The 18,663-nt window shown below is 36.9% G+C and overlaps 1 protein-coding gene and 1 pseudogene across 9 annotated transcripts in view; both read right to left on the reverse strand.

Annotated features, from left to right (window-relative positions):
* Positions 1 to 5,513, reverse strand: part of LOC113097505 (1-phosphatidylinositol 4,5-bisphosphate phosphodiesterase delta-3-A-like) — a 36,434-nt pseudogene extending 30,921 nt beyond the window's left edge.
* A 3,884-nt stretch (positions 5,514 to 9,397) lies between these two features.
* Positions 9,398 to 18,663, reverse strand: part of LOC113097506 (rho GTPase-activating protein 23-like) — a 63,742-nt gene continuing 54,476 nt past the window's right edge. For all 9 annotated transcript variants that reach the window (XM_026262727.1, XM_026262725.1, XM_026262719.1 and 6 more), the window contains 11 exons: positions 17,922 to 17,983; positions 17,605 to 17,833; positions 17,363 to 17,515; positions 17,080 to 17,158; positions 16,853 to 16,926; positions 16,408 to 16,497; positions 15,428 to 15,553; positions 15,300 to 15,341; positions 15,106 to 15,193; positions 13,470 to 13,501; positions 9,398 to 13,149 (listed from right to left, as the gene is read on the reverse strand). In XM_026262727.1, coding sequence (XP_026118512.1) covers positions 11,767 to 13,149; positions 13,470 to 13,501; positions 15,106 to 15,193; positions 15,300 to 15,341; positions 15,428 to 15,553; positions 16,408 to 16,497; positions 16,853 to 16,926; positions 17,080 to 17,158; positions 17,363 to 17,515; positions 17,605 to 17,833; positions 17,922 to 17,983 — 2,358 coding nt within the window. In that variant the 3' untranslated portion in view covers positions 9,398 to 11,766. The remainder of the gene's footprint in view (positions 13,150 to 13,469; positions 13,502 to 15,105; positions 15,194 to 15,299; positions 15,342 to 15,427; positions 15,554 to 16,407; positions 16,498 to 16,852; positions 16,927 to 17,079; positions 17,159 to 17,362; positions 17,516 to 17,604; positions 17,834 to 17,921; positions 17,984 to 18,663) is intronic.

The following is an 18,663-nucleotide window of genomic DNA, read 5'->3' on the forward strand; positions in this document are numbered from 1 at the left end:
TCATATAGCTACAACTGTAAATTCTAATCCTTGTTACAAGTATAACCATCACTTCTACCACAAAAGACTGCTTTGTAAGTAATCTTCCTGATTTATCTAAATTCCTTAGAATTCAGAACAACATGATGAAGTAACAAACTATGGACTCTCTCTTTTCTAGCATTTTAGACACGATTGCTCCTTTATGCTTAAAGAAGATTAAGGAAAATAGCGTGACAGTGTGGTATAATGAGCACACTCGCACCCTAAAGAGAGAAGCTCAGAAAATGGAGCACCAAACTAGAGGTATTTTGTATTGCTTGGCAGAAAGTACGCTAGTCTACAGAAAAGCATTAAAAACTGATAGATCTGATAATTTTTCGTCTTTTAGAAGAAAACAAACATAACCCTTATTTAATTATTCAATACAGTGGCTAAAATTATGAAAAATAAAGCATCAGCAGGTGTTGACATTTTTCAACAGCACAGCAGTAATGACTTTATAAACTACTTTACTTCCAAGATCTATACTATTAGAGATAAAACTGTAACCATGCAGCTGTCAGCTACAGTATCGCATCAGATCCCCTGAGGAACAGTTCCACTCATTCTCTACTTTAGGACATGAAGAATTTTATAAACTTAGTGGAAGTGCATTAGCTTGGTTCAAATCATACTTACCAGACTGCCATCAGTTCACAAGTTCACATCACACGTGCAGTATGGAGTACCTCAAGGTTCAGGACTAAGGCCATTACTTTTCACGCTTTACATGTTACCTCTAGGAGATATCATCAGGAATATTTGAAAGCCACATTTCTAGCATTTGTAAAACTGCATTTTTCCCATCTCAAAAGTATATATAAATTACGACCTATGCTCTCAATTTCAAATGCAGAAACATATGTTCATGACCTCAGGGTTAGATTATTGTAATGCTTTATTGAGTGGTTGTTCTGCACACTTAAAGGGTTAGTTCACCCAATAATCAAAATTATGTAATTAATAACTCACCGTCATGTCGTTCCAAACCCGTGAGACCTCCGTTTATCTTTGGAACACAGTTTAAGATATTTTAGATTTAGTCCGAGAGCTCTCAGTCCCTCCATTGAAACTGTGAATACGGTCTACTGTCCATGTCCAGAAAGGTAAGAAAAACATCATCAAAGTAGTCCATGTGACATCATAGGGTCAGTTAAAATTTTTTGAAGCATCGAAAATACATTTTGGTCTAAAAACAGCAAAAACTACGACTTTATCCATCATGGTCTTCTCTTCCATGTCTGTTTTGAGAGAGTTCAAAACAAAGCAGTCATATCCGGTTCGCGATGAATCATTCGATTCCATCCAGAGATCATCCAGATCTTTTTGAACCAGTTCACCAAATTGAACTAAATCCTTTTAAATGGTTCGTGTCTCCAGTATGCATTAATCCACAAATGACTTAAGCTGTTTACTTTTATAATGTGGCTGACAATTAAAATTAATTTAATTCAAACAGTACACTGACTGAACTGCTGTGAAGAGAGAACTGAAGATGAACAATGAGCCGAACCAGATAATGAACGAAACATAGACTCGTTCACGAGTCAAGAACCGGTTGCATCAGTTTTCAGATCACCAGTAGTTCTTTCGGACTGTTCGATTCAATAAACCGGTTGAAGAAAACGGTTCACCGGTTCTTTTGCGCTCGATGTAATGGCGTCAAGTAAAGTTATGAAGCAACACAGAATAGCGTACACGGTTAACATTCAGCAGATATTCTCCAAAACGTTTTATTCGAGTACAAAAAGTATTCCTGTCACTATTCTGACAATGTCTTTCAAACTTTTCTAGACCTTGACAGTGTAATTTACTTGGAAGTCAATGGGACATTCACAAGCCTCCTAGTTTTCATCAAAAAAATATCTTAAATTGTGTTCCGAAGACAAACAATGCTTTCACCAGGGGTGGTTCTAGAGTAACTGAAGGGGCCAGACAGGGCCACTTGTGCTTTTAGGGTTCACAATTTTTTAATTCATCTCAACCTACTGAAGCATTATTCATTCAATCATTTTTCACCATTTGATTCATATCACTGCAATCTCTCAAAGAAATCTATAACAATTTCACCTAAAATGAATGTTTCATCATGTTTCATTCATTTGACAAATAATTTAGTATTGTAGTGTCATGGGCATCATGCACTCATTATTTTTGAGTGGGCACAAGTGAAGGGGGGGGGGGGGGGGGGTGTTCTCATGCTTGTCATGGGACAGAAGCCGCCACAATACCACTCTATAATCGATAAGTTTATATATAGAAAAAGTTTATATAAGAAAAAAGGCAAAGATTTTTATGGTTTCCACTTAAAATAACCATTATAAACCATCACCTTTTAAGCATTAAAACCATAGGAAAAATATTACCAAAATATATTATGAAATATCTCATTTCTCAAATATATTTAAGTAATTTTTAATCTTTATAGATTAAGTTAAATGATCTATAATGGGTGAAGTAACCTAATAGTGTAATCTATTAACTTGGCATATAAAGATCCATCTTAAGAACCAGACACGGGTGTGATACCATAAAATATTTTTAATATGACTGACTTTGTATTTAATGTGAATTTATTAAAAATGTTGTAAGTTACTAATTAGTCTGTAACAATTTCATTGTACAAAAAGAGACCAAAAACACGTTTTCACTTCAGTCCAGCGAGTTAAAACACTCTCAAAAACTCCAATAATAATCTCTAAAGCGGTTTACACTTTGAAATTAATATCTTACTTACATTTGCACACCTTTATTTTGTAGTTTCTGATGAGAGAATTAGCAAGAGAATTCAGTCAGACAGCACGCAAGGTGACAAAACAGAATGTCAGCGGTGAACGCAGATTTGAATTTAGCAGCTGGTGATTTATATATATATATATATATATATATATATATGGCCCCTCCGACCACCCCGTAGAACCTCCCCTGGTTTTTACGGGTTTTGAACAACATGGGGCAAGTGATTAATTAATTTTTCATTTTGGGGTGGAGTATCCCTTTAAAATTACTGATTAGCATTCTACATGGTTACCACATTTTAATTCTAATTACTGAACTTTTATTATTAAATAATACTTGATTTAATATTATAATGCTTGACTGGCATTGCCATTTTCATAAATAAATATATATAAGACCTTGTCGCCTAGATGGCCACCGGGACAAGACCACAGGAAACAGATGATTCTTCTGCACAATCTGACTTTGCTGCAGCCTGGAATTGAACTACTGGTTTCGTCTGGTCAGAGGAGAACTGACCCCCACACTGAGCCTGGATTCTCTCAAGGTTTTGTTCTCCATTCTGTCACCGATCGAGTTTTGGTTCCTTGCCGCCGTCACCTCTGGTTTAGTTGGGGACACTTCATTTACAGCGATATCATCGACTTGATTGCACAGATACTATTTAAACTGAGCTGGATGATGACATCACTGAATTCAGTGATGAACTACCTTTAACCAAAAATGTAGTGTTTACTATTGTCATTTTGCATTATTGACACACTATTTTCCTATTAAATCCTGTAAAGTGCTTTGAAACAATCTTTATTGTTAAAAGCACTATATAAATAAAGTTGACTTGACTAGAATTCCACGGAAGATTGTACAAATGAGCACAACATTAAATAGAGTTAATAAATCCTTAAAAAAACAGGGTTATCGCAATAGTTTAAGCTAAATTCTTTCTCTTGCAACTGCAGTCAAAGTGCTGTAGTTATGGGAAGAAGCCAGGGAATGCAGACAAGTCCTCAGAGGATCTTTTACTCAATATAGCGACAACATTCAACTCATTCATGATCAAATGCAGATGAAACCCAGCTAAAACAGGCAGATGTGTGATAGCTAAACATATGAAGAAAGCGATACAAATATGCCATAGTGACTTTTCTGGGAAATCAGCCAGTTCTTGAAGAATGCTGCACATTATTTGTTGCATAATTTGCTACAATACAAGCACAATGACATAATAATCCATTTGACATATTTTCAAATATCTGTTTCTCTCCACCCGCTTACATGCGGTTCCTTTCAAAAGCCTGAAGCATAAACTAGTGCAGTTATTTTGGTTTGGTTTGAGAACTATGCTGATATTAACATGAAATGTGCTAGTTTCAGAGATCAGCTTGCTGCATAATAAGATATTACACATAGAAAGTTTTTTACGTGGACAGCACAAGCAAGGGTCATAGGTAGGTGGTGGTGATCTCAGCTGTTGTCATGCTGCTGAAGGACGGAGATGAGAGGTAAACATGAGTGGGAAAATAATAATTGTGCGAGATCAGTCAGTGGTTATGAGTGTGGAAGTGTGTATATGTGCGTGTTATGCTAAATTACGAAATAATAATATATCAGGCCATCCCAGACACACCAAAGAATTGTACACGGTCACAGCATCCAGTCCAGGCTATTCACACAGAACTTGTTCTTGTGCCCAAAACATCTAGGAAAGGTTGTTGGATTTTTCTAAACTTTAAAGAATACGTTTTTGGCAAAAAAAAAAAAAAAAAAAAAAAAAAAAGAATTCTGCATCTAAAACACTTCCAAAACAACAACGACAACAACAGCAACTTCTCCTGCTCTGTGTCAGCTCACATATCAAAAGTAATACAAACAGTGAAATGTCACACTGCTGTCATCTAACACTCTTGGGATGAGCAAGCAATCAAACCAGATCTAACGGTTTTATATCTAATTATAATTGTATAAACATTACAAAGCCATGTCCAAATCCAAAAATAATGTGCATTAGAGTATTTTTTTTTTTTTTTTTTTACCAAAAATCGGTCAATAATTGCCTAAACACAAAGGGTTAATAAATCACAGAGAAAGTCATAGGGTTATTATACTAGATATCTCAAAATATTCATGTCACGCAAAATGAGCATTTGTCAAAAGATAAAGGTCTACTGATTAAGTGGAATGACTGAATCTGCTCATTTTCTCCTTTCACAAAATGAACTTCTAGGGTTAAAAACAAGTAAGTGGCTGAGATTAGGTTTGCTTTCTGTGAAAGTAAAGAAAGCATGCATACTTAAAGTATCATTCTGGGTATGGTAGATATTTTTTGTCCTTAAATGTAGCCTATTATGATCTCACCAAGCCTCCGAAGCGGGTCGTGGGTTTTTGACTCGTGCGCTTTGGGTTCAGTCTGAACTGTCTCTGGCTTCTTCTTCCTCCCCAGCATGATCCCTGTCCCTGCGGCTCCAGGCAGAACTTCTTATAACCGTCTTGAGGTAAATGTGCATAAACAACAGACACAAACTCTCCAGAAGAACGCGTTTAAAGGTCTGGCTCAGTGCATGTGAATGTGAATGCTGGTGTGACGGCTGTCGCAACACTTGACGCGTCTAAAAACGCAGCGCGTAACCCGATATTCCGCAGATGAACACGAGTCATTCACTCACACACTCGATGACACGTTTACTGTGTCACCGACTCTGCCGCAAATCTATCTGAGAAGTTGATTGTGTAATTTGTTCGTTACTTTAAATTTTTAGTCTATTTTAACTTGTCCGCCTAGCTGAACAGGTGTCGCAAATATAGGTTTTGGAGATCAAGTGTTTCAAACCAAACAAATTAAGCTGTCTGAAGGCAGAACATGCACTTTCACAGACTTCTCCCTGGACTCCACCTATTGGGTTTATTCATAGTAGCAAATGTTTTAGAAACATGATTTGAGCTGCAGTGCGAGATTTATCAAGCGCTCACAAATCACTCAATGCTGCCATCTGCTGAAGTATTAATGAAATTATGGGAAATAAATAAATGAATTAAAAATAAAAGTCAAATACAAGAAAATTATATATATATATATATATATATATATATATATATATATATATATATACTAAAAAGATTAATTAATTATTTATTTTTATTTGCATGTCAACAACAGGTATGTACTCCTGTGAAGATGTGAGTTAATTGTAGGCTAAAGCTCTGAGCTTTTCTTAACCAAGCTATTTTCCCATATTACATATATATATATATACACACACACAGTGAAAACAGCATTAGTCGTTTTGGTTTCTTTCAAATAAACTTTTTTTATCAGCTCATATCGTTGGACATTTTTGAAAATTAGCCATTCAGTAACTGACTTTTTCTTTGCTATTTAAGGAGCCTGATAAAAGCATGCATTTAAAAGAAAAAAATATCTGAAAAATCCCAAATATTTCAAGAGTCGAAAATAGATAGCTGTTAGGAGCACTTTTTTTTACTTATGTGACAAAGGTGTCAAGTTGTTTATAGTCTCAGCCTCAGATGCTCATATCATCATGCCCGCGTACCGTTGGCTAAATGCTATGCTAATATCAGGTGGGTGTCCGCTAGACAATGGCGGCACCCAGGGGTGCTTCAATAAAACATAGACATCTATGCAATAAAATATGAAACCCTGCCCCCCTGACATTTCCACGCCCCGAAACGTGACACTAAACTAAACAAACTGTGATTGGTTGACAGCCATCAGACTATGTTGGACTATCTTTATTTTTATTTATTTTTTTACTGTATAACATTCTTCTAATGTGCCCCTAAAAAAAAAAGTGAGGTTTAGTTAACTTTGGGTTACAACTTTGTCCCCCAAAATATATGGATATACACAACTGTGTGAGTGTGTGTGTATGTATATATATATGGGTCATTCTACAGAAACGTCCACATTTGGTATGGCAAGATCTCTTAAAATTGATTTCTTTTTCTAACATTTAAACTTAGACCACATTATTAGATTACCCTTTGACTTTATGAGTACACATAAATTACAGCTTAATGATTTTTTATTTTTTGTGTGCATGTATTTAAAGACCGCATACACCATTTTTTTGTCACTGGTGTTACCTTACTTCTTTAGCGATATTAAAGGTGTTTATGAAATATTTTTTAATTTTTTTTTCAGCACATGCAGTCAGAGGTACAGAAAATTAATGATGATCTAAGTAATACGGTGATTATGTTTTATTTATTTTAATCAGGTTTGTTAAAAGTGTGACTGAATGATGTTAGTTCAATTGCACAACCATGTATTTGCTATAACAATGAAAATATTTGAAAAAAAGGTTTTAAACAAGCAATAATACAATCATTTAAAGCTTAACTCTTAAGTGCAGCAGAATTCAATGAATTTAAAATGATCATTATGCCACATATGACAGATTTTATTTAATGTGAAAGAAAAAAAAAACAGTAACACCAGTGACACAACAAATCACCAGTGACATACATAACATATACAAATGACTCATTTCATAAGAACTGAAATCAAAGTTAGAAAAATATCATAGACAACATTTTAACTTAACATTTTAACTTCATTTCTTCACCATTTCATATCTTTGTTTCTAACCGATGATCTTGTCTTTCAGTTTCTCTATTTCCCTTTGTTTCCTTTGTGCATCTCTCCTACGTTGTCTCCTCCCTCGTTGTAGTTGTCTGTAAAGCAAAATATTTTCGTGAAAAAAAGTTCTCACTCATTTAACCCTAGCTTGAGTGTGTGTGTGAGAGATAGAGAGAGTGTGTGTGTGTGAGAGTGAGCGAGAGAGAGTGCTCTTGTTTCTGTATAATATCAGGACACAACTCTGTATAATGACATGGGTATGACACAGGTATTACAAGGAGATGGTGACTTATGAGGACATAACCCATGTCCCCATTTTTCAAAACACTTATAAATCATACAGAATGAGATTTTTTGAGAAATGAAAAATGCACACAGTTTCCTGTGAGGGTTAGGGTTAGGGGTAGGGTTGGTGAATGGTGATAGAATATACAGTTTGTACAGTATAAAAACCATTACGCCTATGGGATGAACACACTTTACACAAAAACAAACGTGTGTGTGTGTGTGAGAGTGAGTATGAGTGTGTGTGCGAGAGTGTGTGTGTGTGTGTGAGAGAGAGAGAGAGAGAGAGAGTGTGTTTGGTGAGTGAGTGTGAGTGTTTATGTGGAGGTACTGAATGCTATGCACTTTTATATCTCTTTCACCATTTATTTCTGTATTTGTAACAGTTCAGTTTTGTACCTTGAAATGCTGGGTGATCTATCTGGTGATGATGGGGGGGGGGGGGGGGGGGGGGGGGTGGTCAATGCTTCTGCTCTGACTCTTTGCCTGCATCTTTGCTGACGGGCCCTCCATGCCTTTCGCTCATATCTCTTCTCCCTTTCACTCAAATTACTTACTCTCTTTCTTTTTTGTGTGACAATGTCACGGACATAGCTCTGTTTCCTTTTCTGCAAATACTCTGCTCTGTGTTCAGGATCATCATCCCTACACTTTCTGTATAGTCGCTGTTTCTCAGCTGCGCTCAGTTTAGCTGTACCCTCAATTTAGAAATACCTGACCAAAGGAGGATTAACAATGACAAAGAAAAGTTAGAATCACAATTTTAGTGCTATTTTATGCAAAATAACTAAATGAATAGCTTTGAACAAAGTTTATCTATAAAAGGGAGTCACTGGTGTTACTGATCTTCACTGGTGTTACCCATAAGGAAGGTGACACCAGTGACAGTAACACCAGTGACAATTTTCATGAAAACTGCATTTTACAAAATGGCTGCTGCAAGGTATCAAACCACATGTTGTCAATCATGGTGTACTCACTAAATTAAGTAGTTTAATCCATTTGTATTCTAGTTTTTTACAATGCCCAAACAATAAAAGAGGTCATACCAGTGACTTCAACTAAAAGCTTCATATGAAATCATGAGATAAATGAGAAGATTTCTGATAATTGAAAAGAGACAGTGGACTTACCATGGGCTTCTCTTCATAGATCTCCAGAAAATTGGAAGAAGAAAGTCGAGTGATGTCATCAGCGTGATTGTTATTTCACAATAAGAGCTTTTTTGTTAAACGGTAACACCAGTGACACAACTCCAGGGGACCACTACTTTCATTATATATTTTATAATATTTATTTAGCATTTTGTTTTTTAATGTAATTTACATCATATATTTTATAGTTATGGACACATGGTTGTATTTTAAATGGAAGAAAACACTGTTTTTGACCTCAAAATAAAGCATTTTCCCTCTGTACATGACTGTGGGGACGAGCACTTCTGTGGTGCTTGGAATTCTAATTAATTAATAAAAATCAAATATTGCCACATTGATGGCTCAAGAAAGTGTAATTGTTCAAATTACATATTGTTTCATTTTTAAATATAAAAAAATTGTAAACCTAATGTGTTTTTCAAGTGTAATATTTCTGTAAAGGCTAGGGACAGAAAAATGGACATTTCTGTAGAATGACCCATATATATATATATATATATATATATATATTTTTTTTTTCCTATACTTTTTCTCAGAAATCTTGCTCCGTGCTAAAATGCCTGCATGCACAAGACAAAAGCACAAAACCCGAATGAAATATGCTCTGCAATAAGAATTTATTATAGCTTGTGACAGACACTCGTTGCAGGTTAGATCTCGGTTCTTTGCACTGAGGTGAATGGATTTCTGCATAGTATTTGTAAGTCACAGAGAAAGGCCATTAACAGGGAAAACAGTCTAGTGGAGTTAAAACAGGTACACCCCAAGATTTCCAAATAAAAGTACTTATTATATTCATACAAAATATACGTATAATATATACTGTGTATAAAACAAACAAACAAAAATATTAAGGAAAAACTTTTCAAGTAACATCTTGAAAGAAATGACTGTGCACCTAAGTGCACTTTGTAAACCATATATAAACTAAAATAAAGGGGGTGGGAGATAGTATATGTTTATTTACAAGGTTAACTTAAGAAAGGATTTGTACAAATGTTACAAAATACTCAACCACATAATGTATACACAGGCAATTTCAGACACACATACACACTCATATGAAGTGATTTCACCAATGAGCCGTTACTCAAAGTAGATGAACATGTGGGAAGGAGAACACACCACACTGCCTCTTATGGATCTTAATGTAGTGAGTTACTGGTAGAATTATGCACCTGCTCTAATGCTGCTCAATGGCCTAAGTTAAAACTAGTAAAACTGTCACTATCAACACTGTTCCTGTTTGATATAACACTGTTTAACCAATACTGCACCGGCACATTTGAAAAAATTGGTTCATCTGGGTCTTTAAAACACAAAAGCACTCCATGGCATGTGAGTTGTGAGGGTCTTGGCAGTAACTTTGGCAACACTGAAAAGCCCCTTTGCCTAGCAGGTGAAGAAAATCGGAGTAAAAGTAATGTAAATGTGATTTAACTGAGGGTTTTTATTTTGTATTGACACGCCAACCTTAAGGGCTGTTCACACCGACAGCGATTTGCAGTGACAAAGTGACTGGATTCATTTTCATTGAAAAAGATTTGAAGGCAACATAAGCAACATTGTTTGCTCAGCTGCTTAAAGAAGAGACCATGTTTATCCAGATGAACAGCAATGTGATGCAGCGACAATAGGGAAATAGACCAGGGCTGGGCAAAATTTAGTTACAGCTTCCTTTTAATTCAAGGAAATTCAATACGATCAAATTTGGTCACACCCTAAAAGATTTTGATTTGGAATTTGAATTGGACTTCAAGGAATTAAGGTAGAACAAAGAAAATGTCAAAGAAATTTCAACAGATGTTGAATGGGAAATGTTCTGGGAAATTAAGTGTTTTTCCACCTTTTTTAATAAAATTAAACCTAATTTGTAAAATGGCAAAAATGTATATAAAGAAGCAAATATTTTATTAAGAAAGCATCAAATGAGGCAGATGTTTGTCTTGATAACTCTTTCAATTGTCTTTACAAATGACACTAAGGGGCATTTTCACACCAGGCTTGCTTGGACCATTTGTTTCAGAAGCGGATACATTTTCTGATCATTTAGACATGGCAACTGCATTCAGATCCGCACCAAAACAATCAGCCCGAGAACGCCCTGAACAAGGTGGTTCACTTTTGGTGAGAATGCGATCTGACCTAATGACCCAACAACCCGAGGTGTATCATAATTTATAATGTGAAATGTTTTACTTCGGTGGGTGAGCGGTATATTTATGACAGTTGAAAACCAAAGAGCATCTCTTCATTGCATTACATGACTTCATTGCATTATTCTGAATTCACAAATGCTCATACCGGTAATCTTCATTCTGCGTTCACACACAGCATCATTGTGGCAAGTTACTGGCAATGTTACAACTTCTCATACCAGTAAATTGCAGGAAAGAATTAACCGGTATTTTTGCAGAGATCCAGTTCATGCATGATTTCATGTGTAAAAGGGGGTTTTGTAACAATTTAAATCCCTGTTCCGTAACAAAGCAAACACTACAGGTATGAAAATGCCCATGTTGCAGTTTTATAAAAATTTCAGTTAATTTTAACCTCAATTTAAATTCTGTTCAAATTCCAAAACTGAACTAGAATTTGAAATCATTCTCAATCCAATTTTGACACAGTACTAGACACAACTAGACACAGTTGGAAACTACAGAGAAGTCCATTTAAGGCAAGCCATGTCACTCGGTGGCCATCTTTGAAATGCCTCTTGGGCATGCAAGTGCAGCTCCTAAATCTTTGAATGGGAAAACATCAAATTCTCAAAAAACTTTCACCATGCTCATGTCTTGGTTATTCTAAAGTCTTTGACTATAGTGAGTTTGAACACCTAGTAGTCAACAGTACTTGGCCACCACGTAATCGCTGTCAGTGTGAGCGGTGTGAACAGACTGAGGACGCAGCTACAACAAAACCCAAATCCAGCTCTCTTGGTTCACTAGCCTGTACACACCATCACTGCTACAAGAAATCACGAAAGCGCGAGGTAGGCAGGGCCCGCCGTGCAGTAAGGGCTTCAGTCTCTGAGCACTCTGGGTGGGACTCTCCAATGTCCTGCTTTTCAACAGGGGAGGGTGAAGCTAGCGGTTTAGGGGGCAGCACTGGTGGTTTTTTGACTGAACAGTCTGTAGGGGAGACAACCACGGTGTGCCTCCTCCATGCACGTCTCTTTCGGCGCGTCTCTGGCGAGAGCTGCTTCCTCAGGCCGACGATGCGTAGATCATCCGCAGAGCCCATTAAACGAGCCCTGACCTGATCTACCAGGGAACCCTGCCCGGTGGACAACAAGCAGCTCTTACTTCCTAGACCGGCTGTGGATGTTGGCGTGAACTCATTTCGCACGTTAACCCCTTTAGAGGAGGATTTGGCTTTGGGGGAAGGAGACGTAGAGGAATCTGGGATTTGATTCGCACCTGACCGCCGTTCTCCCTCTGTGGTGGAGGAGCTGGACAGTTCGGAATGGTCCACCGAGGGCGCTTTGGATTTGTCTGCCTTGAGTCTTCGCCGTGCGAGTGTGTCGCACTGTATGAGGCGGTGGGAGTTAAAAGAGGGGCGGCTGTGGAGGCGCTGGGAGGCGGATGATGAATAAGAGGAGGATGAGGCAGTAGATGAACGTGCTGCGCTATCATCAGGACAGGTTGTGCAGGAAGGAGGAGGCGGAGCGAGGGTGGAGCCAGAGGCGGCAAGAGGCGTCTGCGATTTACAGTGGGCATAGAGGAAACTGCGTGGTGCGGTTGGTTCGTGTGAGGTGTGCGAGTTCTGGATTGAACGGCTTGGTTTTTCTGGCCTCTCTTGGGTGAGGGAGCGCGAAGCGAATCCACTTTCATTATCGGTTTCACTCACCAGTTCGCTATGCTCATCGTCTGCATCTTCACCCCGCCCCTCTGATGCTAAGCTCCGCCCCAGAGTAGACAGAGTAGAGTAGCCTGACACAATAGACCGTGCATCATCTCCTCGCCAGCTGCGACCTTTCACTTCAGACCTTTGCTCTTCTTCCTCTCTCAGCAACACCACTGGGGCTACTTCCTCAGTGCTGGGAACTACTACTTCCGTCTGCTCCTGTGCCTTCTGGCTCTCACACTCCTCCTCCTCCTCTTCTTCTTCTTCTTCATCCTCTTCTGCCTCCGCTCGAGGGGCACAGAAGGATGCAACCTGCCCCATCTCTTGCAAGTCATCTTTTTCGTTGATGCAGGATTTAACGGGTTCATGCTCGGAATCGTCGTCTGTGCTGCTCCCGAGGAGACGGCCGTTGGGCCGCTTCCGGCGTTTGCGTGTCACAGCCGACATAATCGATAACGTCAGGATATCCTTGGCAGTAAAGTCACGTTTTGATCCCCATGTCCCCTAAGTATCAAATATTACAAAAAAAAAATGTTTTATTAAAACAAATATACGAATGTTCATTATAATGAAATACAATTTATTATTAAATATGTATGAAATAAGATAAAAAATATATTTATATTACAAAAAAAAAAGAAAGATACCATTAGAATGACAATATAAAAAATAAAAAAAGTAACAATTAATACAAAAATAAAGAGAGCGAAATAAAACAATAACAATACTTATTTCATTACTAGTAAAAGTGAGCAAAAAATACAGTATTCTCATCAACCTTTAAAACACAACAAACATATAAATAGTTTTCGGTCAATACTGACCTTAGGTTTTGCAGAATCACTGTTGGTTGAGTCTGGCCGGTTAAAAACAGAGATAGGGAGAGAGATTTGAAGAGGAAGTTAGTGAAATTAACAAATATTTTGGCACCATGTTAAATATATGCTGTATTAATGAGAGGCACAGAGGAGGATCAACGGTGTGATTGTCAGTAAGTTAACTTAATACATTAATAAACAAGACCTAGAGTAGCCTCTGTGTCAGTCATTGAGCATTACCCCCATAAACAGTGATTGTGAGACAGTGTTCACACAAGATCCCGTATAAACAGCATCTGTGCAATAAACAACCAGCCACTGATTGTCAGTTAATGTTCCAATGTGAACAGGGTCTTAGAAGAAGAACTGAAGGAGCCCATATATGCAGCAGTAAAAGATAAAGCGCACACTGATGACATGACCCACGAAAGATGCTATGGAAAAGCCTGGGCAGAAACGGTAATTGTCAGAGGGGGAGAAAGATGAAACAAACACAGTTTGCCACTGCACACAGGACCCGTTTAACTGGTTTGTGCATCACTTAATATTAAGTGCACATATTTGTACAAATTATTTTGCATTAAATTCACCTACATATCACTACCATTCAATAGTATTAAAGGAGAGGACATAATATTACATTTGCATGAAAAAGTCTGCAAAAACAGTTCTCAGCAAAAATAGTTTTCAGCACTGATAAAAATAAGAAATGTTTCTTGAGCAACAAATCAGTATATTAGAATGATTTCTGAAGGATTATGTGACACTGAAGACTGGAGTGATGATGCTTAAAATACAGCTTTGATCACAGAATTTTAAAATATATTCAAATAGAAATTATTATTATAGCTCTTAATATTTTTTACAGTATTTTACTGTATTTTTCATCCAATAACTGCAGCCACATGAAACCTTGTTCAAAAACATTCAAAAAAATCTTTTTTTCCAGTTTGAACGATACAGAATATGGTCTATACTAAGCAGAACCTACTTATTTAGTCAGGACTGAAATGTAAACTATAATATTCTAGCTAGAAATGTCATTATGATCTACGTTATTATACTCTAAAATGACAAAATATTAAATACACCTGAGCTATTCTGTCAGAATGAGAGGATAAAAAGTATCCTGTTGACAGCTTTATTTGGCACTTTGTATTAACAGCAGATGTAAACAGGGCCATAAATACCGCCATCACTTGTACATATACAGTAGCCATTAAACACACAAACACACACACACACACACACACACACAAAGAGTGCATGGCAGGGGAAACCCATCCTACCGCAGTGCTTGTTCCACAGGCTCAGCTAAGAGAGGGATGCAGAAATGTACAGAGAAAGACAGCAGAACATGAATATAATGAAAGAGATTGTTTAAAAAAGAAACCAAAACCCAGAGAAGTAAAGAACCTTCAGCATGCAGGAATACAGAAATATGTTGGACCTGCTGCTGTCTACTACTGTCACATGCTCAACAGACAGACCTGTCCATCCACATGCAGATGAAAGTGTGTTTTCTAGTGTTAGTCATCAGAGGTGGAATATGACCTAGTCATCTAAAGGAGACTACTGTCAACTATAACTGGCTGTTATTTAAGCTGACTATTGTTGGCTGTAACGGGTTAAGCACTCTCACCGGATGCCTCCCCGAGCGTCCGACCAATATTAGAGAGGAGGTGATCTATGTTTGGGGCGGGTTGAACGTCCTCTGTGTCCACTGGTGTCTGAGGGGCGATGGAAATATTTAGCCATGAAAAAAATGTACATTTTAAATGCTTAGTTATGTAGTCATATATGAATCTCAATAGTAGTAAACAAAAACAAACAAACCTTTTCATCTTTTTCGTGTTCTTCACAGAAAAACCAGGCATGCTGTGTAAGAGAGCAAGACAATCATGATTTAAAATGACAATTCAAATGAAGACTAGCTGTCATTTTTTGTCAGCTGTGTGCCTCACATGCTGAATGAGTGTCTCCACAATCTTGTAGCGGTCAGGCATGTGGGTGACCATGTCTGTCATGTTGTCCTCTGAGTTCCGGACGAGAGTGGGGCCAAACACCAGCGCCAAATTACGCGGCTCCATCTGCACATACACAAGCGCTCAGTAAAACATCCTACAGCTAACATGAACCAGCATGCTACTGTATTCAACAGGTTACACGAGCAACTCGGCTGCCTTTTTTAACGTGAAAAATGCCAAATTCAGACTTTACTAAATTTGAAATAATTACTTATTCAAATCTCTAGACTATTTGCAAAGATCTGACAGGATCCAGCTGTTTTTTAAACTCAACACAAATCCAAATGAATATATAGAAAACAACACCTGTGTCTGATTATGCTTTGCATTTGTCAAAGGTAAAAATATACTGTGATTTAAAATAATGAAATATCAAAATCACTCCTAGTGGAAAATAAATACATTAAAATTGATTTGAAATACTGTACATTTATTTCATGCTAAGTATACTACAAATACATTCACTTATTCATGTGCTTAATAAAAATACCATGCAATTGTACTTATTGTATACTAAACTGGTTATTTAATTATTATTAAGAAATTAGAACAACTAATTTTGTGCTTAATGCACTTTAATTTTGCGGAAGCAGTGCCGAAGTCCAACTAAAGATATACTGACGTATGTTTGATTGTGCTAAAGTGGAACTACTGCAAGTATACTTGAGGTACACTTTAAATATCTTGCATTTAAATATGTTATATATTATTCAAAAATATATTATTCAAAAATAATCGGTGACATTGAAACACATTTCAGGCTTAATATTAAGAAATGTGCGCTATGCACAAGCTGTACTCCAAATAAAGCTTAAATATAATTTCTATATCAGTAAGTCTCAAGCGATATGTCAGTAAATATGTTAATAGATCTGAACTATACTTAGTATGAAATAAATGTATTTTAAATATATTACTTTGTTCTTATCACAGTGGTCTGCCACAGTCTTTAGGTGTCCGATTAGGAATTTTAGAGTGTGGAAGTAATAATCTGGTAAATCACGTATCTGCAGGAAGACAGAGAGACAAAAGGAAAAGTCAATATAAAAGCAAAGTAAAGAAAATATAAAATAAATGCTAAACACTACCATTCAGAAGTTTGTGGTCTGTATTTTTTTTTTGTGACATTAAAGCAAAATAAAATATTTATATTTAATATTTCTATGTAAATGCTGTTCTTTTGAACTTTTGATTGATTGCAAAGTCCTAAATGAAAACATGCATGCTTTATAAAATATTTTGATGAAATAAATGCAGGCCTTGGTGAACATAAAAGAAATCTTATAGATCCGAAACGTTTGAAAGGTAGTGTAAACAGCGGAAAGTGGCTTTTAAAGAAACATGTTGAAAACAAATTCATACCAGTTTCTTCATTGTCTTTAGCCTATCACTGGCATTCTCCATCCGATTGGCCTCAATAAAGTCATTGTATTTGTCTTCAAGAGGATAATGAGAAACAGAAGGATAAAATGTCACCAAATGACATACTTCATACCTCTCAAAATATATTTCTTCAGGATTCCACAGTATTTACAGTTTTATGCAGATATAATAGCACTAAATCACAGTTGACATGCTCATAATCTCACCATCTGTGAAGAGGGGCTCTGGGAGTTTACGGAAGAAGGACTTCAGCAGGCTGCTGACAACATTCAGGTCTTGCCATTTCTGTACAGGAGTGACAAGTGAAAGCAGTTGTTGTTGTTGTTGAACCTAATTATCACTGAGTCCCCAGTATGAGGAAGCATCCTCTTCAACATGGGAAGTGAATATAACCAGTATGTTGATTTAGCCTCATAGAGCCAGTGGCAATTTAACAATGACAGCGTCTCTGACAGAGATTGTGTGTGTGTGTGTGTGTAGACAGCTCACCTCCTCAGCGATGTTGATGTCTCCTCCTTTGTTGAGATGCTCCTGCAGGCTGGACACTACTGCGTTGTTTCCTGGCACTCTGTAGATCCCTGTATACTCCAGACCCATCTCCTCCACCAACCCACAGCAGATCTCCACAATCAGGGGAATGCACTACACAAACAATACACATGTAAACATACTAAACTAAACATAACAGGTAGCAGAAGTAACACATTCAGCACACTACAAAAAGGACACACCTTGTTGTTTGTAGCAGGCTGGCAGTCCTCTAGACGTACACCAAATGCTTTAGGACTTGCTTTTTTAGCCTTCTTCATTATATTTATGCCCCAAGGAGATTTAGGGGGGCTGCTTTCATCTTTGGCCTCGTGTTTTGGGGAACGTGGAGGTGCGCTGTTGTCTTGCTTACTGAGCAGAAATGTCATTCGATGCACTCTGGGTGAGGAGTCTGGTTTATTACCTGTTGGACTACAAAAGGGAACCAAGAGGAGGATGATTGTTTTAAATTCTAAACAGTGAAATGTGTTAAAAATGCTACAATGATCCCCAATCTCACCTTTGCTTTCTGTAGTCATTCAGTTTCTTATTGATGAGAGCTTGTCGTGAGAAACCCAATTCCTACAGACAAATATGAATAAAGAACATTTAAGTTTAATTTAGACATTTTGGGCAATGCCAACCACATTCTTCAAGTTTTTGAAGAAATTAACTGACAAGCTGTGCTAGCAGTAATGAGAACTACAACAAACTGTAAATTATTTTATTTTCACAAAAACCTTAATTGGAAAACAAAAAAATAAAATGGAAAAAATAAAAGATTTTCAACATTTTCAAATTTCTTAAACCAAAAAACGGTTTTCCACATGTATGTTATAGATAAATAAAAAATTGAAAACAAAATAAAATGTACATTTTTACTAAAATATTTCCCAAGCATGTTGGGTTTTGTTTTAGCATATTCATAAAAATTCATAAATTAAATTAAATTGTTTTATTTCGTTTTTCCAGTATGTTAGCTTTTATTTTAGCATGTCCATATATATATATATATATATATATATATATATGTGTGTGTGTGTGTGTGTGTGTGTGTGTGTGTGTGTTTAGATAGATAAATAAAAGATCATATATTATGGCCATATTTGCATTTATTAGCACACCTGTGATAGCAAAGCCTGCTGACAGTAAAGAGCAGTAAGAGAGGAAGCAGATCTCAAAAATAAACACCATGTAAACATGCACTGCTTCCTGCACAGGCAATGACGACCTCAAAAATCCTTTGTCGTTCATCTGGACAA

Source organism: Carassius auratus, unplaced genomic scaffold, assembly GCF_003368295.1.
Source record: "Carassius auratus strain Wakin unplaced genomic scaffold, ASM336829v1 scaf_tig00216322, whole genome shotgun sequence".
NCBI classification, from domain to species: domain Eukaryota; kingdom Metazoa; phylum Chordata; class Actinopteri; order Cypriniformes; family Cyprinidae; genus Carassius; species Carassius auratus.